The 25,266-nt window shown below is 36.3% G+C and overlaps 2 protein-coding genes across 3 annotated transcripts; both read left to right on the top strand.

Annotated features, from left to right (window-relative positions):
* The first annotated feature begins 99 nt into the window (after nucleotides 1-99).
* On the top strand, nucleotides 100-3,230 carry LOC126627828 (probable purine permease 11). 2 transcript variants are annotated; one of them, XM_050297393.1, is made up of 2 exons: nucleotides 100-473; nucleotides 1,976-3,230. In XM_050297393.1, exons 1-2 carry the CDS (start codon nucleotides 437-439, stop codon nucleotides 3,049-3,051), a joined length of 1,113 nt encoding a protein of 370 aa, XP_050153350.1. In that variant the 5' UTR covers nucleotides 100-436; the 3' UTR covers nucleotides 3,052-3,230. The 2 variants fall into 2 exon arrangements, with proteins under 2 accessions (XP_050153350.1, XP_050153351.1); XM_050297394.1 differs by lacking the exon at nucleotides 100-473 and adding an exon at nucleotides 535-802.
* Nucleotides 3,231-12,453: 9,223 nt separating this feature from the next.
* On the top strand, nucleotides 12,454-13,564 carry LOC126630068 (uncharacterized). Its single transcript, XM_050300233.1, has 2 exons — nucleotides 12,454-13,168; nucleotides 13,458-13,564. The coding sequence occupies exons 1-2, from the start codon at nucleotides 12,454-12,456 to the stop codon at nucleotides 13,562-13,564; spliced, it is 822 nt and encodes a 273-aa protein (XP_050156190.1).
* Nucleotides 13,565-25,266: the final 11,702 nt, after the last annotated feature.

Raw genomic sequence — 25,266 nt, 5'->3', positions numbered from 1 at the left:
TTTTGGATCAAGCCTTAGTAAAAATGCAAATGAATTTTGAAAAAGCGTTTTGAAGTGATTCTTACAAGAAACTTTTTTGCAGGAAGTACTTCAAGTGCTTTGAGAAATAAAAAATATTGTACTTTAATAATTCAAAAACATTTTTTTTATAAGCGTTTTCAGTCATTTTAAATGCACTTCCAAACTATTCTTTAATTGGGATAACACAAAGCCAGCAAGAAGCATCCAAACCAAAACAAATCCAGAACGTGACCAAATCTCTGCTCTCAAATCATTAGTCACAGTTGGTAATGTGGTGGCCACATATCAAATACCAATAATACCCCCGCGGCCCAATCAGAGGTTGGTGTTGGATTCACAGGTCTCTTCTTTCCCTCTGGCTCCTCGGTTCTCAAAAGAGTCTCTTCTGCTTTTCTCTGTGCCGCGCAGATATCTGATGGGTTCACACGCGGCAGAATCGGATTGGTGGAGAGGTATGTAAAGTACAGTATTTGTTTGGCTTTTTAAGTTGTATATTCCTACGACTCTGTTTTTCTCTGAAAACTCGCCACTGTTTTCGAAACAAAGTCTAAAATTCTGATTCTGGAAGAACACCAAAACAGTAAATAAAAAGTATAAAATAAAATTGCGAAAATTTTGTGTGATTAAGATTAAGTTAATAACCTCTTAATTCCAATCTTAACTATGATAATAACACTGCCCGCCGATTACTGCCGCTCTACCTCCACCACTTCAAAAAGCCTTTCATTCAGTCACGCCAACGCCAACCCTAACCCTAACTAAGCAAACATGGCCATGCCAGGTCTCTCTCTCTCGTTTTTTTATTTATTATTTTATGTATAATTTTATGTTTTTGTGTTGAGTTGTGAAGATTACTGGAGAAATTAGATATGGGTTTTGTTTATTTTGATTAACATGTTATTGGGTTTCATTAGAATAATCAGAATCTGAGGCTTCATTTGGTTCGCTGGCCGACTGTACGTATGCGAACAAGAACAGAATAGGATGCAAAGCTTAAATTTTGGTCACTTAAATAAAAGTTTTTTTTTTTTAATTTTTTTTTTCCAGTTACAATCAATCACTCACATGAAACTTCCAATTGGGTTTCCGATTTTCGGCTTCTTTTTTGTTTCCACAAACTGGTTCTTTTAATTCATTTATTAACTTTTCTATGCTTCTGGTGATTACTGTATGCTTTTAGCTGGCTAGTTTTGGATTTGAATCTGTTATGCTTTTAGCTGGTTATTGTTAAGTATGTATTTGTTACGCAATTGACTTCTTGAATGTTTAATTGATTGAAAGATATCCTATACGAAGGTCTGGATCTTTTCAATGTTTCATTTGATTACTGTTTGGCCTGCGCCTCGTTTACATTTGCACTTGCAGGCAATGTTGTTGAAATTGCAGAATGCTAAATGAATTTTACAAACACATTTATGTTAGTGCTTATGAATGAATCCCTTCATCAAAATGTTCCCGGGCATTTGATGAATGGAAAGAAGTGATGACCATAAAAAGGCCTTTATTTTATGTTTGAATCTTAGAGTCACCGTCATTTGAAAAGGAACGTGTTCAATGTTGCGGCTTGTGATTTGTTTGCCAACCTGATAGAAGCTAACTTGCATATGCTTTTGTATTTGCAAGAAACATGATGCAACAAAAGTTTAAATCATCAGTTGTGTAAGTCATATTAATTTCAAAGATTATGGAAGGACTATATTGACTACACATATGAGGAAATAAGAGCGTTGTTACTTGCATCTTGACCAATAATTTCTATATAAATTCTAGCTCTGATATTTACCAGATCTGTACCAAACCTTGAAATGTAGATAAAAATCTCTGTATAGATGCCATGTTTTCTGATTACATGTTTCATGATTCTCCTCTTTTTAATGCTTTAGTTTCTGGTTGTAACCATTCGATGAACTGTAACCTTAATAATTTGTTTACATGTGTGTGTATGTAAATACAGATAGCCAGGAATCGATTTTACCCAGAGATGGAACTGTGATTGAGCAAACACTATTTGTTAAACTTGGTCGTTGGCAGTGGTGGTTTTTGGTGGTACTCAACGTCGTCTTCCTCCTTGTGGGGCAGTCTGCTGCAGTTTTACTGGGAAGATTCTATTATGACCAGGGTGGCAATAGTAAGTGGTTGGCTACTCTTGTCCAAACTGCAGCCTTCCCAGTCCTTTTCATCCCGCTTTATTTTCTTCCTTCATCCAAAGATCAAGCAACTTCTTCAAACCCGCCTTCCATTAAAGTTCTTGCCTTGGTTTACTTCTCTATTGGAGTGCTCTTAGCTGGTGACAACATGTTGTATTCTGTCGGACTCTTGTACCTATCTGCCTCCACTTATTCCCTCATATGCGCAACTCAATTAGCTTTTAATGCAGTTTTCTCGTACTTCCTCAACTCTCAGAAGTTCACAATGCTAATTCTTAATTCAGTGATTATCGTGTCATTCTCAGCAGCTCTTATTGCCGTCGATGATGATTCTGGAGGACCAACAGGAGTCTCAAAGGGGAAATATATCCTTGGCTTCATCTGTACCATTGGAGCCTCTGCACTGTACTCTCTTTTGCTTTCCCTCATGCAGCTTTCTTTCCAAAAGGTTTTAAAAAAGGAAACGTTTTCTGTGGTTCTGGAGATGCAAATCTATACGGCCCTGGTCGCTACTTGTGCTGCAATTGTAGGTCTTTTTGCAAGTGGGGAATGGAGGAGTTTGAATGGGGAGATGGAAAACTATGGCAAGGGACGAGTTTCTTACGTGATGACCCTAGTTTGGACAGCTGTGGCTTGGCAAATTTGTTCTGTTGGTGTCGTGGGCTTAATTTTCGTGGTTTCTTCTCTCTTCTCCAATGTAATCAGTACTCTCTCTTTGGCTGTTACTCCTATAGCCGCTGTGATAATCTTCCATGACAAGATGAACGGTGCCAAGGTAATTGCTATGCTTCTGGCTCTTTGGGGTTTCGCCTCTTATATTTATCAGAACTATCTCGATGACTCTAAGGCAAGAAGAAGACTAACTGATGCTAGGGAACCATAAAATGATTCCTCGATTTAATGGAAATGATAAAACTACACAGGAATTGAATTGTTTATATCTCACTAAATTCTATAGAAATGTATTCATTTAGTATTCGATCAATGGCTCACATTTAAGCATATTGTTTATCGTTACTTTGGTTGGAGAATTATTTTATGTCATTACGATAACATTAGTTCTTTCGTTGTTCAGTAAGATTGATGATTCACGGTTGTCTAACATGATACAAGTTATCAAAATAGATAAAACTATGACAGAAACTATCACGGGATGCAGTTATTCTTGTGTCGTAGGTAATGTTGATTTCGATCCCTAAACCATACTGTCTAAATGTCTTATAGGGAGCCTTACATGATCTGGTTATGAATAATCTGCGGTAGTACTAACAACGATGATTTGTGTGAATGACCTGCATTAGAATCCCACACAAGTTTATGAGTATTATGATATGCAGCCTATTCTCGTACGGATTAGGCGAAATTGTCTTATTCATTTGAGCTGCATTAGGATTTGTCAAAGAAAATACCAAGATAGAAGCAAGCACAGCCAGCAATATACAGCCAAGCATAAGAAGAGCTCAAATGGAACTCCTCTTGTCTTTCTTGCTCTTTAGAAAGCTTGGCTGGATGTTGCTGGCTGTGCTTTTGGCAATGCAGAATTAAAGATTACAGGAATGTGGAAGAGAAGTAGGTAGGATAAGAGTGGATTCAAAGGGGTGCTCTCGCAGGGTTGCACCTCACCATCCTCCATCCGCTCTTCTTATGTCTCCTTTCTCCTATGTATTACCACTCTAACTCTTCAACGATAAAAGTGAAATTTAAGAACAAAATAATTATCGAATAAGCCGTAGTTAATTTGTTCTGACAATAATAAACTCGTTAGAGTGCTTAGGCAAAATTTACAGATGAGATTGATTTTCACACACATTTTTTAACTTTCACACACTGGCCGGTCCTGAGATTTTTGAGGTTCGGGGCAACACCAAAAAATGTGCCCTAACTTCATATAAAAAATTATTTGTTTTTACACGTAAGACTTCGATAAAATTATACTTAGAAAAGTACTTCAAACACAATAATATAGAAACACGGAAAAACTAATTTATTTTGTATCAAGAGAATGGAACCAAAAAAATCCTGGGCTTACAAGTAGATAGATGATGAGTTTTGTTTTCTTTCTATCTGAACTTCAAAAGTATTTTTATATAAATCACGATGTATTTTTTATATATGCTAACCTTTTCAATAAAGGCTAAAAATTAATGATGTTTTCTAGTCTTTAATTGATATGTATAAGCAATGAATGAGTACTAAATTATACCTATTGGTGACACGTCATATGATTTGTAAATTTGGTCTAAAATTTTGTCCACTTTGTTGAAGGTTAGACTTGATTTGGAACGAATGTTCAAAAACTGCAACCCACATAGCTACTAGCTTGTAACTAAACAGAAATTAACAACTAAACAGAAATTCGTAAAAATGAAAAGAATAAACATGCACATAGTATTTCGAACTCAGAATCTCTCGTTAATTTTGAACAACAAAAACCATTACTTCTTATTAAACCTCTTGATTGTTTAGACAAATTTTATAAATTTAAACTCTTATGAAAATAAATTCATAAAAGTTGGAAAGTAACAAAAGACGCATAGTGTTTCAAACCCAAGACCTCATTGATAATTTTAAACAACGTAAACCACCACTTACTGTCAAGTCAAACATTTTGATCATTTGGCCAATTTTTATAAATTTATATTCTTATTAAAAGAAATTAGTAGAATTGAAAAGTAAATAAACAGACATGGTGTTTTGAATCCAAAACATCCTCATTAATTTAAAACAACAAAAGCGACCAGCTCTGCTTAAATTTCTTTTGTTATTCAACCAACTTTTAAAAATTTATACTCTTATAAAAATATATATGAATATACCTTCCTAATAATTTGGTGCCCTCAATTTTTTTGGGCCCCGAATGATCGCCCAGCCCGCACTGGGCTTGGGCCGGCTTTGCACACTCCTTTTTATTGTGTGTGTTTATTAATTTCCTTCGCAAATTTATAAACTAAAATACTTAAATTGATACAGTGATCCCTATGCCTATGTGTAAACATCTGGAACAAAAAAAAAAAGTTCTTGTGTACTAGCTTGCTAACCTGGAATTCTTCATTTTGTTTTGAATTTCTTTTTATAGTTAGTAAGTTTGCGTACGGTACATTTATTATACACATACGTACATATTTTTTGAAATACTTCTGTTTTACATACATGTCTTAATGATTTGTTAAAGTGCACGTTTTTTAAAACTTCAATATATGATACACATAACATATATGTACTTACTTTCTTTTAACATTTAATACATGTTATTTAGATATATTTTTTAACGGTACTTTGGATGCGGTCCTTAATCCTTAACATTCTTTAACTAAAACTTTAATGGTATTCAAAGTTTGATCAAAGTCCCTTGACTTTGTACACTTCATTATATCACAATTAATATTTATATTTTTATAGTTTTGACATTAATTGTTTGATATTTTATGAGATTTATAATCCTATAAATTTAAAATCTCTCATTATAATACTATTAGAAACGGTTACAATAAAAAAATTCAAACATTTTGATTGAATAAATGGATAAAAACTATGTAAAAATAAGAAATATTAAATGGCAAAAGAATGTATCCATAGTGTTAAAAAATTGGTACATTTCGCATACAACAAAGTGGTACATTTATAAAGAAGAATGTGTACATTATAAATAAATTAGGGTACAGATAAAAGATTAAAAAATTATGAGTACAAATGAATTTTAAAAAAATATAGGCGCTAAAAGAAATTAATATGTTGGTACAAAATAAAATTAAAAAGAAAATACTACAAATTTAAAAAAATGTTGCAAATTAAAAGTGGGTACAAACTAAAAATATAAATATATGATACAAAGTTTAGGCATAAAACATAAATATACCATATGAAAATTTTCTATCATTGATTAAATATACCATGTCACGTGACGGTATACACATGGGTACAAAGACAAATAAAATTTTAAAAAATATGGGCATAAAAAGAAACTAATATATGGGTACAAATTAAAAATGAAAAAAAAAATTGGTACAAATTAAAAATAGGTACAAACTAAAAATAAAAATATATGATAAAAATTTAGCCATAAATATAAATATACTAATTGTAACATTTTTGACACTAAAGGGACATATTTAAAAATAAAAATATTTTATTATTCAAATAATTAATGATGTTATTAATACCTAAGGACCTTGATCAAAAATTGAAAATGAATAGAATTTTAATCAATGGAGTAGCAAAAAGAGAGATGTGAACCTAATTTCTCCATTTTTTAATTATACATATAAAATTCATGTATTCAATATGTATATTTAACTTACAATTGAAAACAAAAATAAATAACTATTTTAAATAAATCAATCTAAATTTAAAAAAAAAAGGACGGAATTTTCAAAGTAATTTTTTTAGCAAAGTTGCTGAATAATCACATACTATACGTATTCCGTATTTTACTAACTATATTTTATTTGTATCTTTTTTCTATAAGATTTGAAAGTCTACTTATTTCACGGTCAACTCATCCTCCTTCCTAGGTGTTACTATTCAATGCAAGAACTTTGGGTGGTGAATATAATGTCAAGCACTAGGTGTCAATTTCTAGGGCAAGAATGTTTTATATCCAACGTCAAAACAAAAATATTTTATTTTAATGAAAAGAAATTTAAAAAAATACATAAACAATTATGTGAAGATTAATTTAAGCCTAATATACATTAGTTTGATCCCTCCTTGTTTATACAGGTCCAAGAAAAGTGGACCGAGATCAATCCACAGAAACCAAGGCCGCCGGCAATAAAGAACATAAAAATTAACAAATATAAACCCAATTATTTGGAATCGGGCTTCTTTTTTTTTTTTTTTTAAATAATAATAATTATTGTTTAGATTCGGTATTGGCTTTAAAAATTACAATGTTTATTTGGCGCACAAGTCAAACAAGTATCTAATTACATCTTTCTTGTAAATGCGGGCATACTAACTCGTAACCGAGCTCGATCAGGCGAGTAGAATAAATGTGTATGGTGGGTCGAATGCGTTGTTGACTTCTGCCCTTGAGCAATTACGGCCGAGGAAGAAACACGTATCAGTCATGGGTTCTAGAATCTGAAGACAAGGTTACTAAATCACTATGAAGTTAATTAATTGGTTCGACTTTCAATTTACCTAACACACGATGTAACCTAGTAACAACTCATTGTGAAGTTATTTTTTTCTTAACCCACAATAAATGTTCCTAACCTAGGACATGTATACAATATCAAATAATACTTGCATCCTCCCATGAAAGGAATCACATTTTACAAATAACATTTTAATTGTATAAATTTTCTAATCAGAACAGTAATTTGTTAATTTTCATTTGAGTTTATAATTGTTTGTATCGGTGCAAAAAAAATAAGTCGATCGAAGATATATATGCATTTAAATGTATAGAATAAACCGACAATGTGAATACCAAGTAATATATTCTCATATTCAATTGACTTTTTGCTAAGATGATTTTTAAATAATTATTAACAAATTAACAAACTAAACATAAGCATTAGAAAATAAGCATTTTCGTTGAGACGGAAATAAAGCGATGTAAGGGAAAACTGGTCATATCTGTCTTCCCTTTTGAAAACAAAGCCCACCTAACACATGTCCCCTATTTTAATTTAATTTGCTTGCAAAGTACCATGCAAGAGTAACATGCATGGAAGAATACAAGAGTAACATACAAATCTCGTGTATATATAAATATAATATAACTGAGTACAAACAACCACCATATTCCATATATATAGATACATGAAATATGATAAATGATTTTATAACGATTTTACCTCAAGAAAATTCTTTTTCCTACGTTCTCTTCGGTCCCAATTCGAATCTACCAATTCATGGTTTTGTTTTTGGGTTGCTGACCAATTTATGGATGGTGAGCTTATTCTATTTCTGCTCGATACTTAGGAGTTTACGGTTGTTTATTCTTTTGTGGCCGTTCTTGCACTCCATTTACAGTGATGTGAAAATTTAGTTTCAACATTGCTTGGCTCTTTATACCTTAATGTTCATTTCTATGTAACTGTAAATCACAATCTAGCACATACAAAATTAACTCATTAAAAGTATGAAAATAACATTTTATGCACTTTTAAATTGTTGTTTGTTTGTAAGAAGAAATGGGTACTTTACCCCTGCATAATACAATACAAGATTCCCACATCTAAATATTGATAAAATTCAAATATATTAAGTGGTTCTACTTTTAATTCACCGAAACATTTCATGATAAAATTCTCACACATTCCTTGTTGTAAGTTTGATGAAATGCAAGCATGGTTAGTGTTGGACTGATAACTCTTCTATCTGAAATGAATCTTTCGACATTTAAGATCTAAAAACGTATAATCACCAAATTTTATAAATTGGGGGTGGTACAAGATTGACCTAAGACTAAAAGAGGACAATAAAGGCAAACACGTCTATCTGAAATTAATCTTTCAACATTTAAGATCTAAAAACGTATAATCACCAAATTTTATAAATTGGGGGTGCTCCAAGATTGAACTAAGACTGAAAAAGGACGATAGAGTCAACACGTCTATTTGAAATTAATCTTTCGACATTTAAGATCTAAAAATATATAATCACCAAATTTTATAAATTGGAGGTGCTCCAAGATTGACCTAAGACTAAAAGAGGACAATAGAGTCAACACGAATAAATTGGCGGGAATTTACAAAGAAATGAATGTCTTGGATGCTAAACATGCACGCAATATACAGTGATCAATGTGGCTCACATTTATCGATCCCGTTCGCACTAAGTAATGTCAGCCTCATCAATATTCTTCATTTTCTTTATTAGAAATGGGTAATGATATGAAGATTAAATTTGCAGACGTAATTTGCATATTAAATTATGTGTCAACCACTGACGGATCCATATAGGAACCCGGGAGGTCCCTGGATCCTTCAGAAGCCCGAAGAAACACTTGTGATCAACCTTCGGGACCCCCAATAATTTGGGCAGGTGCAGTGAAGAGGCTTGTTGCCTTCATGGATGTGCAAACAGTAGTGCTTATAACAAAGAAGAAGAAGAGGTTTTTAATTTTTGTTTAAAAGACCTAGCCAAAACGACAACAATTTTTAGCCAGGTCATTATAAAAAATTTAAAAATTAAAATATTTTTGTCTTCTCTACAGAGCCCGAGAATCCCGGTCTTTCCAGTATCCCCAAATTATAATTAAGAACTCCAAGCCCCAATTGTCGCAACCTTCCAACTTTAAACCCAAGTTACCTTATCCCCCACCACCATTTGCCGTTCCACCGCCTTTAGCTACCTAATTTTATTTCTTCCAAATTCATACAAGTTTGTTAATCCTAGACTCTGTCACAGCCCGTCCCGAGATTTATATATCGGGAGCGTGAAATGACGATACTACCCTTGACGTTACTAAGGTATGTGTGTGATATGTTTTGAATTTTTCATGGTTCCTAAGCTTTTGGAGAAAATAATTTAAGTTGGATTTATTTGGAATGTATTTTTGTGTGGTTAGGGATTAAAATTAGTGTGTATGTTTGGTTGGACCACACACAGTCAACGCTCCCTGCTCTCTTTCTTCCCCGTACCTTCCCTCTCTCTCCTCCCTCACGACCCTCTCTCACTCTCTCTCCCCCATAAACGTACGGCAACAACTAAAACCCTCCAAAACTTCGTGGATCGAAGCAAATAAGGTATGCATCTTCACCCTCTTGATGTTCTGAGTTGATTGGTACTAGTTTTAGGAAGTGAAACCCTCAGGATCGTCGGGAAACCCTAACCCCGAAATTGTGCACTGTTCATGCACACGTAAAATCTTACGTTTCAGGGAATTTCAAGCTCACAGTGAGCTTAAGGACATCTTCACGAGCCTCGGAGTACTTCGTTGGTGATAATTGGACGTCGGAGGACCGAGAACGAAGTCCTTAAAGTTTCCCGAACTATCGTGCTTCCCCAGGTAAAATATAGTTAATTTTAGACCCTAAAACTAGTCCATCGTGTTTCTACATGGTTGGGGCTTCATTTTGATATAAAATTCGAAGAAAATGGTTGAGAAATGAAGGAGAACAAGAAGTTACAAGTTTGGCCGGAAACCGGCCGCTGGAAAAACCAGTCCGGCGACTGGCTGAGGAAGATGGTGCGGGTGGGGGCGCATGTCCCCGTGCCTGTCCCGGCGCGTGGGGGCGCGTGGGCCTCCAAAAAATATCCCGACGTCCGTGACGTCGAGTAGGTCGATGTGGTATATTCATATACCCTAATTGAGCATCGTATGAGAAGTTATTTCGAATTGTTGGTTATGTGTTTAAATTAACGTTTTTATAGTTGTTTCGCATATAGGTGACACCTATCCCGAGGACGAGCGCATCCAGGGACGTCACGGGGGTTACGACCCATCGACTTACCAGTGAGTGGGCAGTTTTGTTTTCGTATTACCTATATACTACTGTTTTTCCCAGAAAATGCGTTTATATGAAAATATGAATTTAAATTGCCATGCATGAAATTGTTGAGATATTTGAATTGATAATTGATGCATATATATGTGGATTGATGTGGTGGATGCACAGGTGAGTTTTTACATTATTCATACGATTTATTTTATGAGAATTACATTGAAGCTCATAACCTGCACCCTAGGTGTTAGTGTTTATATTGTTATTCACCACACCGCACGCTCGTCTTGGATCCAAGTAGGTGGATGTCGTACAGACCATGTGAGGGTTCCGACATGCTAGTCGTATAGATCACTAGATGTGATTCCGACTAGTGGGTGACCTTAGTTATGCGCGCCGATGATTGATGAGAGAAGCACTAGAGCGTATTTATACACCTTTCATCGTACATACTACCATATGTAGTTCCGAGTGACGTGCAAAGTTGGGCCGTATAGGTCACCGTGGTGACTCCGGCTGAGTGAGATGTTGAGCTATAGAATCAGCCGAACAGGACCATTGTAGGGTCTTCGATTGATTTATTATTTCACCTGATTTATATTGATGCATTCTTATTATATTTTGGCATGACATGGCATATTCTTGCTGAGATGTTATATTGATAGATGACGGGCTGAGTTTTGATGATACGAGTATATATATATATATATATATATATATATATATATATGTTTATATACTATTTTCTGGGAAAGTATACAGGTTTTACGGTGAGGGGTTAGAAGTGTTTTAAATGAAATGTTTTTGGAAAATCTTTGGTTTTACTGACCCACTCACCTTTGTTTTGCGCCCCTCCAGGTTCTAGTTAGCGGTTGGTGGCTCACGAGGTCTTTTTCGGCATTCTGACAGACGCTCTACATGTAGGACTCACCTGCGGGTGTTGTACCTTATTTATGGTCCTACTTGACTGCACTTAGACCTACGCTCTGAACTTGTGTGTTTTACTTTATAACTCTCATCCTTTTATATTAGTAGGTTATTTCTGCTAGTGGTTGGTTTAATTTCCTTCATACTTAGGTTATATCTTGCTTCCGTGTCACACTTTTGGCTACGTCACGCTCACGTGACGGCCAGCACGCCTTGATTCTAGGATCGGGGTGTGTCAGTTTGGTATCAAAGCCTAGGTTGCAGTCCTGTATAATTGTTAATGCTCTAATGATCTTTTGATGTTTTCTGTCAGAATTATGCCGCCTCGTAGGGAACGTAGGGAATCCCGCAGTACTTCTGAACCTAACTTCCCTGATATTACTCAGTTAGGAGAAGCAATGGCCCAGGCTTTACAGAATGTTATTCGTCCTCCTCCCCCTCTTCAGAGGACACCCCTGGAGACTATGTACAATTTGAAATTGAATCGTTTTATGGGTAACGAGGGTCACGAGGGGGCAGAGAAATGGCTAGACCATATTGAAAAGACATTTCAGGTGATGCAAAGTCAGGGGAACTTTCCTGCTAATAGGTGGGTGGAGACCACCACTTGGTTTTTGGGCCGAGAGCCGGCAGCATGGTGGGAAAATCAAACTAGATTTATGTCGCCTGAGACTGCAGTGGATTGGAAAATGTTTAAAGAGAATTTTATGAAGAGGTTTATCCCTCCAGAGTACATCGATCGCAAGAAGCAGGAGTTTACTCGATTGAAACAGAGGAATATGTCAGCACAGGAGTACTATAGAAAGTTTATTGATTTGTCTCGTTATGACCCTGATACAGCTGGTAATTCGGTAGAGATGCTTTGACGTTTCAAGTTGGGAACTAAGAGAAAGTGGCGGACTTTTGCCAGTGCACTTCCCTGCGCCGATTATCATGAGTTTTTCGAGATTTTGGTTAGGATGGAGGACTCCGACAACCTTCCTAGTGACAGTGAGGATGATGAGGACAAGAATGATGGTCAGAAGAAAGATGATAAGGGTAAGGGTGTCTCTATTCCGAGACCTTGCAAGACTCAGAATTTTAAGAAGAGTGGGGCGAGTTCGAGTTCTTCTAGTGGTGGATATAGTATTACTGGCCCCAGGAGAAGTGGTGGAAGATTTTCTGGTGGGCCCAGATTTCAAAGGCAGAGGGATTCTGGTGGTGCTGGTGGTTCTGGCGCTCCGTGGTGCCGTCGTTGTAATTTTCGTCATCATAGTGAGTGCAGGAGAGGTGGTGGTGCTTGTTATACGTGTGGGCAAATGGGACATCAGGCTTCTCAGTGTTCCCAGGGTCAGCAGAGACCTCAGCAGACCGCTATGCCACCTCCAGCATCGATTCAGCAGAGCTTTGGACCAGGTAGTTATGGCCAGTCGGGTCGTGGTGGTGCCTACCACTACCAGGGGGATGCTGCTCCGTATGCTTCCGGACCTTATCAGTATCCCAGGAGCCTTATCTTCAGACAGGGTATTCTCAGGACTTTGGGGGTTATTCTTCTTATTCATTCATCCATGCCAACTGGTGGATCTCAGTGGCATCAGGGAGGTCAGCCCCGTCAGGGGGAAGTTGCTACTGGTGGTGCAGGATCATCTAGGCAGCCTAGTCAGTCAGGCCAGGGACGTACTTCTCAGGGGCGAGGTAATCAAGGCAGCAGAGGTCGTGGTGGACGACAGCAAGCTCAGGGGGCGCGTTAATCATATCTCGCTACAAGATGCTCAGAACCATCCAGACTTGATCATGGGTACGTTAAATGTTCTTGGTCATTTTGCTAGAGTTTTGATTGATTGTGGTGCTACGCATTATGTGATTTCTCATACGTTTGCTCAAATGACTCAACCTCACCCTTCACCTCTAGGATTTGATTTAGAGTTTGCCATGCCTAAAGGAGATAAGTGTTATGTTGATAGTGTATATCTTGGGTGTCCAGTGTTAGTAGAGGGCGTAGTCATGTCAGCTGATCTTATTCCATTAGATATTGTGGATTTTGATGTGATTCTCGGAGCAGATTGGTTTGTGAACACGGAAAATTCCTGAAACGAAAGGGACAAGAACAACGTGCACAAACAAATATTTGTATTTGATGATTTTGGGTTACAATCTCTCTCTATTTTGATCCTCTGATTCGATCTCCGTAAGGTGTTGATTTGCGGATGTTTCGTTGATCCAAGGGCCGTCGAGGCTTGATCTTGGATGAACTATTGGAAGTTTCTTCAAGGGGCCGTGGGCTTGATCTTTGAAGGTGGATTTGAGCGGATCTTTAAGGAGCCGTTGGGGCTTAATCTTGAGGATGAGTGTTTCTTCAAGGGCCGTTAAGGCTTAATCTTGAATAACGGTGATGAACGGATCTTCAAGGGGTTTTGGGCTTGATCTTGAAGAACGGTTGGATGTGTGGATTTGTCGACGTTGTTGATCCAAGGGCCATCGGGGCTTGATCTTGGAAGAACGATGAACGAAGAACGAAGAACGCTTTCTTCAAGGGCCGTCGGGGCTTGATCTTGAAGGTGGATGATTGTCGATCCAAGGGCCGTCGGGGCTTGATCTTGAAGGTGGATGATTGTTGATCCAAGGGCCGTCGGGGCTTAATCTTGGAAGAACGATGAGCGAAGAACGAAGAACACTTTCTTCAAGGGCCGTCGGGGCTTGATCTTGAAGGTGGATGATTGTTGATCCAAGGGCCGTCGGGGCTTAATCTTGGAAGAACGATGAGCGAAGAACGAAGAACACTTTCTTCAAGGGCCGTCGGGGCTTGATCTTGAAGGTGGATGATTGTTGATCCAAGGGCCGTCGAGGCTTGATCTTGGAAGAACGATGAACGAAGAACGAAGAACGCTTTCTTGATTCTTCGGGAACTTAGATGCTTGAGAGCTTCGGAGTTTCAGAGCTTCAAAGCTTCAGAATTTTGCCTAATGATTTTGGTTCTTTCCCCAAATGAATGAATTAGCCTTCTATTTATAGAAATTTCCAAGGCCTAATTTTGAATATAATATTCTAGATGAAATAAGTCGTTTCTGCCAGGTGTTGACACTTGTCCTGTTTGATGACTTTTCCAACTTATTTCGATTTTTCGTTTAGACATACGCTACGTGTAAAATTTATGTAATACATGAGCGTTGAAACTTTGAGTTATCGGTCAACATTTATTTACCGAAATTTTGATGTCTACAAATGCCCCCACTTCAAGTCGCGTCGTGTACATGTGCTTGTCGCGTGTAGGAGATGCGTTTTGAAGTCCCTTACTGTAGATGTCGATCCAAGGGCCGTCGAGGCTTGATCTTGAATTGGGCTGGAGATTTCTTCAAGGGCCGTTAAGGCTTGATCTTGAATTGGGCTTGAGATTTCTTCAAGAGCCGTTGAGGCTTGTTCTTGAATTTTTTGTTTGAAATTTCTTTAAGGGCCATCGAGGCTTGATCTTGAAGGTTGAAATTGGACCACAAGGAGCTTCATGTGGTAGATGATCCTTGGCTTTGGTAGTGGATGAATCAGCACGTATTTGTTTTTGCGCTTTGTTGACTTTCCACAGCTTTGATCTTGAACTGGGTTGGAGGATTTTCTGGATTCCTCCAATTGTTGATTTTCCACAGCTTATTCTTGAACTAGGTTTTGATTCAAGAGTGGTAGACAATTGATCTTGAATCGGACTTGTGATTTCTTCCAGGGCCGTCGATGCTTGATTTTGAATTTGGCTGGAAGCTTCTTCAAGGGCCGTTGAGGCTTGATTCTTGAAGGTTGACTCGAACATATTGCAAGCAGGCACGAGGTGAAGGTGACAACTTGTTGCTTTGTTCAATCTTTCTAATTCACACCTGAGCAGTTTGGTCAGCGGTATGATCTTCAAGATTGATGGGCTATTCTTCCAGTTGTTGACTTGATCTTTAAGGATTTGATTCAAGGGTGGTGAAACGGCACATGCAGCCCACAACGCCTAGCAAGCCGACCCAAGAATTTGAGGGTCAAAACGAATTCACCGTCCAGAATGATTGCAACCCTGATGATATGAGATACTTTTGATTTTGAAGAAGTAGCGGATGACTCAGCACGTGCTTTGTTGCACTTGTCTCCACATGCTTCAAGGTATCATTTTCATTTCCTTTATCTGTTCTTCTGGCAGAATGTAGCATCTTCTCGAGTTCTTCAGCTCAGACTCCTTCTGCTGAGTTGACTGTGCAGGCTGCATTCTTCTCTGCTTGTTTCTTCAGGCAGATGTGGTAGCTTCTTGAGTTCCTCAGCTCGGACTCCTTCTGCTGAGCTGACTGTGAAGACTGCATTCTTCTCTGCTTGTTTCTTCTGCACGTTGTCTCCACATGTTGCAAGGTATCATTTTCACTTGCCTTATCTGTTGGAAATGTGCCCTAAAACCAATCATATGATGATACTTTACGGACATTTCAAATGTTAAACTAATCTAGTTTAACATATAAAGGGCAAAGATTATTGTTTGAGTCGTCTCATATAAATGTTATATGCTTAAACGATAAAGTCCAAGGAATATGTGATTGGGAGAATGCAATCTAATGAAGTTAGATTAATGAGACCATTCTTTCGTAGACACTTCCTAAATGTTCCTGATCATAGGATTACCAATTGGGCATTGACAGTCCGTTAAGATCAGTACGTACTGTGTCTTCTCTCAGGGAGAGTGACTAGTCTCGAGTCATTGGTGTGTGTGACATCAAGACAAGTACGTAGGTGCTCAATAAGAGAATGAGTTCACTGAACGTGATCAACGAAGAGTTCTTATATTCCATGTCACATGAGAACTCATGGTTGGGATAATGCAAAGTAGTCCTTTTACCTGAGGCATCACAGTTGTCTTGTGGTTAAGTCCTTAATCTTTGATTATGTCTAATTCACCCCCTCGGGGTGTCACGGCATCGTTGGGGTTAAGCCACTTAGCTATGGAGACAAGTGAATGCGCAACAAGGGATCTCTAACCTTCAAACAGTTGAGGGAGAATACTCTATGATATGATTTGGAATCTCTGGCCAGAGTATGAATGAGATTGGGGAATGCGTTCCAAATCACATTCAAGGAAATCATATAAGCAAACGATTCACATTGGATAGTAGACATGAGTAAATAAACTATCATACCAAACAATGTGGTCAAGAGTATTAGATTAGAGAAGGACCGTATTGCATTTGTAATCCCGAACTGAATAGGTTCTCCACCTCTTCTGATTAGCTTGGGTAACCATGATATGCTGCTAGGTGTCACTCATGGTTTGTGGAAGCCCTAAACGTGTGTAATCACTAAAGGGAGAATTGAAAATAGTTTCAATTCACAATCGATGTAAAATGGTTTTAATCGCCCACTACCTCGCTAAAAGGAACCTAATGGATCGCACACCGTAAAAGGTAGAGATTGGAGATTAAACGGAAATGAGTAAGAATGATTAAATGGTTTAATCATTTAATTATGGCAAGGATTAATTAATATGTTAATTAATCAAACGAATAAGTTCGTTAAAGACTTCGGGATAGTTTTGGACCTTAAGGCCCAATGGGCTTCGAACGTCAAGCCCATTAACTTAAATTGTATGACAATTTAATGAATAAAGATTCATTAAAGCCCAAAAGCCCAAACATCCCTAAATGGCCGGCCATATTAGATGAATTAGGGTTTTGGTTGTTTAGGTTACTTAAAGAAGTGACTATATAAATGACTTTATAGCCAAAATTCATTAAGGAAAAATTAAGGGTTTATTTTGGGGGAAAATTGGTGAGAATTGTCTCTCCATTTTCTCTCTAAAGAGGCCAACACCTTGGAGGGTACATCTAGCAATCCTACTACTCCAAGGTCACTCATTTCTTCTACAATCTAACCTTGGTGAAGAGACTTAGAGGTTCTCAATTTTGGGAACTTGGAGAACCTATTCTTCCATCCAAATCCATGGATCTAAGAAGCAAGGAATGAAGGCCCTATCTCTTTGGGTGATTAGCCTTTGCTTATGCAAAGAGGAATCTACAAAGGTAATAATTTCAACTCACTTTGTTTTGAGTTGATTATTGGTTCACCAATCTACTAGGCTTTGAATTTCATGGTAATGTTTTGTTTTTGAGTGCATGCAAGCATGATTCCGCCTTTAATTGTTAATTGCATGCTATATGATGTTGCTCAAATGAACATGTTTTCCAAAATAATTCCTTCAAGTGGTATCAGAGCCTAGGTCTAGTAGTTGGTGAATCCTTTTGGGTTTTGTAGTTCATAAGTTTATGATTTAAAAGTTGTAATTGTTACAAGCTTTATTCTTGCTTCTTTGAATGTAAATTTTGTTTGAAAATTTGCCATCTCAAATGTTGTAGATGTAGTTCATATGAGCATGAATATTGGAGCTAAAATTTGGTGCCATGATTTTGGGGATTTTCGGCCAAATCCAAAGGGTGATTTTTTGGGTTCATGTTTGTCTTGTTAAAATGGTTTTAAGGTGACTTTTGGAACCCCTAAGTACCCTAGGATGTTAGCCTCATTTTGAATGATAAAAATTTGAGTTTTATTGCATGAAAACATTCATGGAGCTCTTATGGGTTTTCATGGATGTTCTTCATATGTTCTTGATGTTCTTGCCAAGAACACAAAGGTTTGTGTTTTGATTCAAAGTTTTGATTTATTTCATAAAGTTTATGATATATGTTTTTCAAATGATTTATCATGTATTTAAAGTGTTAAATATTTGTATAAATGATGATGGAAACATCAATCATCAAAACATATATTATTTTTATGAAAGTATTTAAAGTGTTAAATATTTGTATAAATGATGAAAGAAATATCAATCATCAAAACATATATTATTTTTATGAAAGGTGAAAGCACTACTTGATTGTTTTTGACAAAACTAATAAATCAAAACACCCACCACTCCTTTTTATCCCTAAAAACCGGCCACCCTAATAAAATAGGGTATTTTTGGGGCTTTTATGCAATTACATAAAGTTTTGATACTTTTGTGTATTTGTACTTTGACCCGAAAGTTTACGTTTTGACGTTAAGGCCTAAAAACGCTAAAGGACAAATTGTTTTGCTCCTTTAATGAAGTTTTGAATTTATTTAAATTTTGGGTTCTAGTTGTATTTACATGAAGTAGTGACTTTTGTGTTTTTACAAAGTGACCCCAAAAGTTTAATGTTTTCGCAATATGGCCCAAAAAGTTGTGGTTATTGCATGATGGCCCAAATAGGATGAGAACAAAATTGTTTTGTCTCTTTAAATGAGAATTGGATTTTCATTTTGTTTAGCTCCACTTAAATCAATTTTATGGATACAAAAACCAAATGAAAATGTTGCATTCAATTAATTAGTTAAAGCGTTAATTAATTAAAGGATGATTATGAACCTAAGCCTAATATAATTGAGCTATGTGAAAGGCGTTTCAAATTTGTTTGAACCATGAGAATGTGTAGATTAGATTTTGGTTGTAATTTGATTTAATCAAATGTTGTAAAAGGGCATAAGTCCTTCTTTACTTTAAGGTAATTTGTTTTATGCAAATGTTGTAATGAGCATAAGCTCATCCTTTACTTTGAAGTATTTCTTTCTTGCTTTATATGATATGCATGAAAATGAAGTAATTGGGTCCAACGCCCCTAAGACAACACGCCTTAATGTGATTAAACGCGTAACTAAAATCAATCTCCATCCCTAGACCGAGATTCAACACAAGGCTCGTGTTGAATCTAAACAAAGGTTCATAGTCATCCTAAGGCCCTAAGGCAACTATATAGTCCATCAAATGAATGCAAACCTTATGTTAGTAGTAACATATACTCTTGCTTTAAAAACCGTTTTAAAAGCATAGTGGGAGTATTATGTACAACTAAAACAATCATATGGACCAATAGTTGTAATAGGACCAAAATTGTTTTAATAGAGATTGTGTACAACTTAATATTGATATGTGATGAGACCTAAAACCCTCAACCAAACCAATATTAAGTTGATAAGCGGAGAGTGCTTAGAACACTCTTTCGTGGCCTTCTACCGTGGTAGGCTCCGATCGTTTGTGACTCGTACACCGGCTTCACCCTATAATGGGGGAGTACAAAGTGCGTGCTTACACTCAGGAGGAGTTCTATATACATACATGATGAAGTGAGGTAGGCAACGAGTTTAGCCAACATGATATAATTCTGAGGCTATGCTTGAACACCTACACGAACTAGGCATGGTGGGAATGACTTAACTAAGTACAATGACGCCAACATGATATAATTCTGAGGCATCATTTTCTAGAGGCCAAACTAGATGGGTACTTGCAAGAGGTTGTTGCAAATGAGTAAGCGTACTCTCTCATTATTATTAACGCTAGCCAACATGATATAATTCTGAGGTGGGCTTGGTAATAGTGAGCCTCCCATAACCTACTAAGAGTTTCATCCAAAACTCTCGAATTCCAATGAGGGATATGGAATTTGCCAAAAATAGTGGGTGATGCTATTTGATTTAAAGACCCGAATCAAATGGCTTAAAATCAATCAATTTATATTCGTTATGTATTTGTTTACCAATATATTTGCATACGCTATCCAACACTTGACAAATAAAACCGAATGTTTTAGTTTCCGGACTTGGTACCACAATCCCAAAGAATGTCTTAAAAAGGATTGCATATGTACCTAAGTAGTCTCATCCTCACAATCTTCCTATTGATAATGTATCATTAGAAGAATATGTTAGAAAAGGTCTATCATAAAGAGGACAACACTTTTAATGTCATAATTCTTCAATTACAAATTGTTGTATGAAGAAATAGGAGTTGCTTTGAACAACTCTTAGTCAATGCAAACACTTAGTGCTTGTTTCTTTGTTAAATGAACAAAGAACTTGAGAAGAAAGCACAAAGGCATGAATACATTATGTGCCATGATTCTTCACTTACAAATTGTTGTATGAAGAAATGAGAGTTGCCTTGTACAACTCTTAAAGGTTTGTAATTATGTTTAGAACATAATGGTTGGTTGACAAAAATAGTCCATTAACATGGACTTATGATGATTTTGAATCATAAAATGTTGAAGTGATAAACCACTTAACGAGACGGAAACTAGGCAAGGACTTCACCTTTGTTTCCCTATTCTAATGGTTCACTAAGTTTATGGTAAACTATGTAGTGAACAATAACCACATACTCTCCAAATTGTTTGATGTGTATAACACAATTGAAAAAGGTTTCAAGAGAGATAGTGGGAGTTTAGGGACCATGACTAATGTAGTCAAAGGTGAAAGTCAAATAAAGAAGATAAATAACTCCAAGGGAACAAACTTTCTTTATGAAAGGATGGACATTGGAAGGGGTATTTGCAAGAAATGTCTTGCAAGTGTCAAGAACACACCTTTCGAAGGTGTTGTAAATTGTTCTTGAATAGTTCAAAACAGTTGGTTCTTCTACTTGAATGTATGATTCCGTATTAGTAACTATGTTTTACAAATCGTTGTAAAAGTGTGACTAATAAGAAGTAGAAGATATATGAGAGAAGAAAATGTGCTTCACATACGGAACGTGAATAAGATATAGATCTCTGCGAAAGCAGATAGTACTTACTTCCTCATATGAACTACCAAAGAAATTGGATTATAGTAATCTAATTGATTGTCTCTATAGTAGAGATGATATGGTAGTGTTAACTGTTTAGAATATAATGATGCTTAAAACCCAAAAGGTTGCAAGGTAGTGACTAATCCCAACTAAATTGTGATACCTCTAAAACATAAGTTACGAGTTGGTGAAACAAGGATGCTTTGGATCGTTAGATCCGGATCCAATACCTTCTTGTTAAAATTGTATAGAGGCGAAATGTTCGAATCTTTATTCTTTTGGAAAGAAGAAAGAATCACAAAGTTGTTGAGGTTAATTCACTTAGATGTTAGTGGCACTTGTCCACAACATAATACTACTCATGTTATATGACATTCACCGAAGATCACTCTCGGTTGGACTATAGTTTATTTTGAATAAACACAAGTCCGAATACTTTGCAAAAGGTTTCAAAGAATTCAAGAAATGTAAATAGATGAGTAAGATATCTAAAGTATTTACCTCCTTAGATTTGATCCAAGGAAAGGTAACACTTTAGATGAGTTTCCTTGAAAGATATCAAGGAAAATAGCATCATAAGATAATGTATTTCTCCATTAGGAGAAGAACGAACTTGAATAAGATTTAGTTCGTTAAATGTTATCTATTACCCATATATAGGATATATACTTCTAAAACAATATGATTGTCAATGAGAAGATCTTCCAATATTTTCATGACTCCATAAGATGTAGTTGGAAAAGAAAGACAAATCTTAAGCATGTTAAAGATTTGGGGTTGTGTGCTAATAAGCAATATTTGTTTGATAACAATCTTGTAGGATATCCTTAAAATAACTTTTGGATATCGCTTCTATAAACCAACTAACAAATGTTGTTTTGTTGGGTAATTCATTGTAATTCTACAATGTGATTTGCCTAAAAGCAAATGAACGAGAGATAGAACTCAAAGAATGGGTTCTTTGAGAGACAAGATAGTAATCAACAAATATAACAACCTAGTTCCTATACCACAAGCTCCAAGGTAGTCGATAAGAATGAAAATCCTTATGACTACATTGAGTGCATATACGATATATACTCAAGGAAATGGTAAAGTACCATTTGACTCGAAATAATGAAACCTTGATAGCTAATTGGTAGCTTAAGGTAACTACAATCAAAGAGAATGGTTGACTTTGAAGAAACCATCTTTGAGATAGGCTTGGTTTCAATTAATTCGAAGATTGCTAGCTACAACTAAAATGGTGATTCAATGTTTTGACATAATATGGGTTTCCGAAACCATTATTAAGATAGTCTTGATAATATATGTCCAAAACTATAAATCACAAGACATGTAAGTTGTAGAGATCCATCCATCATGGATCTTAGCAAGTTAGTGGGAGCTATTTGCATTTTATGAGGAAAAAGGATCAAATCGTTTGATTTCTCATCAAGATGTAAATGAATCTTTTGTTTACGAGTTTTACAAAAGATTAGTGGGAGTTAATCATGTTCCTAAAATTTAAGTATATATGATATATTAATTTTGGAAATGAAAAGAATACTTCTTCGTTAAAGTTATGACTTTAAGCATTCTATAAACGATAGAATGTATATGGGAGATATAGTCTATATACATGGGAATGAAATCTATATTGATAGATTTTAGGATATAATTGGATTGTATCAATCCCTAATAATAGACAAGAGATGCTGGGAAGTTTCTCATATGATGATAAACTTCAATCAAATGGACAATTCTAGTAAGACTAAGAAGTTGTTGACTCCCAAAGAAATAATGCGTAAATAGAATCCTTTATGCGTAAGCAGAAAGGTGATTTATGTATTTCATATTGTATGAAAAACATTGATATGAGTTGTACCTAGAACGGTACAAGACGATATCAATACAAGCCCAGGATCAGAACTATGACAACTGTCAAGTGAGTCCTTAAGTATTTAAGAAATACTAAAGGATAAATTCCTCAAATATCGAGGAAGAATTAGAGTAACGTAATGGAAGCGTAAATGTATTAGATTATGAATCTAATCCATCATTGGATGTTTCTTCATTACGAATGAAGAAATAAACAGATATCTCTTTATTATGACTAAAGAGATATTTGGATGGAAACATTAAAGTAATGACTTTAGTGTGTTCCATTATGAATGCAAGATATATTGCCATATAGAAGTTTACAACAATGTTGTTTGGATGGGAAAGTTCATTTATGAACTCTCTATACGGTTCCAACCAGAAAGTGTATGACACTAATGGGGCGATAGCTCAAGCCTAGGAATCAAGGGCTCATCAAGATCCGAACACAAATGAGAGACTGAACCACATGATTGAGAATCATGTATAATGGTGACGTCGATATTCTCAACGTTGCTTCTATGGATAACATATAGATATCCATTGTCTAGGCCTACTTTTCAGCCATTTATGAAATGACTACAGAAGAGGTATCATCACTGATGACCAATGCTGATTGGCTCTAGTGCAAGTGGGAGATTGTTGGAAATGTGCCCTAAAACCAATCATATGATGATACTTTACGGACATTTCAAATGTTAAACTAATCTAGTTTAACATATAAAGGGCAAAGATTATTGTTTGAGCCGTCTCATATAAATGTTATATGCTTAAACGATAAAGTCCAAGGAATATGTGATTGGGAGAATGCAATCTAATGAAGTTAGATTAATGAGACCATTCTTTCGTAGACACTTCCTAAATGTTCCTGATCATAGGATTACCAATTGGGCATTGACAGTCCGTTAAGATCAGTACGTACTGTGTCTTCTCTCAGGGAGAGTGATTAGTCTCGAGTCATTGGTGTGTGTGACATCAAGACAAGTACGTAGGTGCTCAATAAGAGAATGAGTTCACTGAACGTGATCAACGAAGAGTTCTTATATTCCATGTCACATGAGAACTCATGGTTGGGATAATGCAAAGTAGTCCTTTTACCTGAGGCATCACAGTTGTCTTGTGGTTAAGTCCTTAATCTTTGATTATGTCTAATTCACCCCCTCGGGGTGTCACGGCATCGTTGGGGTTAAGCCACTTAGCTATGGAGACAAGTGAATGCGCAACAAGGGATCTCTAACCTTCAAACAGTTGAGGGAGAATACTCTATGATATGATTTGGAATCTCTGGCCAGAGTATGAATGAGATTGGGGAATGCGTTCCAAATCACATTCAAGGAAATCATATAAGCAAACGATTCACATTGGATAGTAGACATGAGTAAATAAACTATCATACCAAACAATGTGGTCAAGAGTATTAGATTAGAGAATGACCGTATTGCATTTGTAATCCCGAACTGAATAGGTTCTCCACCTCTTCTGATTAGCTTGGGTAACCATGATATGCTGCTAGGTGTCACTCATGGTTTGTGGAAGCCCTAAACGTGTGTAATCACTAAAGGGAGAATTGAAAATAGTTTCAATTCACAATCGATGTAAAATGGTTTTAATCGCCCACTACCTCGCTAAAAGGAACCTAATGGATCGCACACCGTAAAAGGTAGAGATTGGAGATTAAACGGAAATGAGTAAGAATGATTAAATGGTTTAATCATTTAATTATGGCAAGGATTAATTAATATGTTAATTAATCAAACGAATAAGTTCGTTAAAGACTTCGGGATAGTTTTGGACCTTAAGGCCCAATGGGCTTCGAACGTCAAGCCCATTAACTTAAATTGTATGACAATTTAATGAATAAAGATTCATTAAAGCCCAAAAGCCCAAACATCCCTAAATGGCCGGCCATATTAGATGAATTAGGGTTTTGGTTGTTTAGGTTACTTAAAGAAGTGACTATATAAATGACTTTATAGCCAAAATTCATTAAGGAAAAATTAAGGGTTTATTTTGGGGGAAAATTGGTGAGAATTGTCTCTCCATTTTCTCTCTAAAGAGGCCAACACCTTGGAGGGTACATCTAGCAATCCTACTACTCCAAGGTCACTCATTTCTTCTACAATCTAACCTTGGTGAAGAGACTTAGAGGTTCTCAATTTTGGGAACTTGGAGAACCTATTCTTCCATCCAAATCCATGGATCTAAGAAGCAAGGAATGAAGGCCCTATCTCTTTGGGTGATTAGCCTTTGCTTATGCAAAGAGGAATCTACAAAGGTAATAATTTCAACTCACTTTGTTTTGAGTTGATTATTGGTTCACCAATCTACTAGGCTTTGAATTTCA

This window comes from Malus sylvestris, chromosome 7 (assembly GCF_916048215.2).
Source record: "Malus sylvestris chromosome 7, drMalSylv7.2, whole genome shotgun sequence".
Classification (NCBI taxonomy): Eukaryota; Viridiplantae; Streptophyta; class Magnoliopsida; order Rosales; family Rosaceae; genus Malus; species Malus sylvestris.
This window is presented reverse-complemented; position numbering and strand designations above follow the sequence as displayed.

Excerpts from the sequence above, each read along its gene's own strand:
- LOC126627828 (XM_050297393.1), top strand. The coding sequence starts at position 437 with ATGGGTTCACACGCGGCAGAATCGGATTGGTGGAGAG. Across the intron at positions 474-1,975 it reads AGAATCGGATTGGTGGAGAG|ATAGCCAGGAATCGATTTTA; the intron begins GTATGTAAAGTA and ends ATGTAAATACAG.
- LOC126630068 (XM_050300233.1), top strand. The coding sequence starts at position 12,454 with ATGGAGGACTCCGACAACCTTCCTAGTGACAGTGAGGATGATGAGGAC. Across the intron at positions 13,169-13,457 it reads ACGTACTTCTCAGGGGCGAG|TGTTAGTAGAGGGCGTAGTC; the intron begins GTAATCAAGGCA and ends TTGGGTGTCCAG.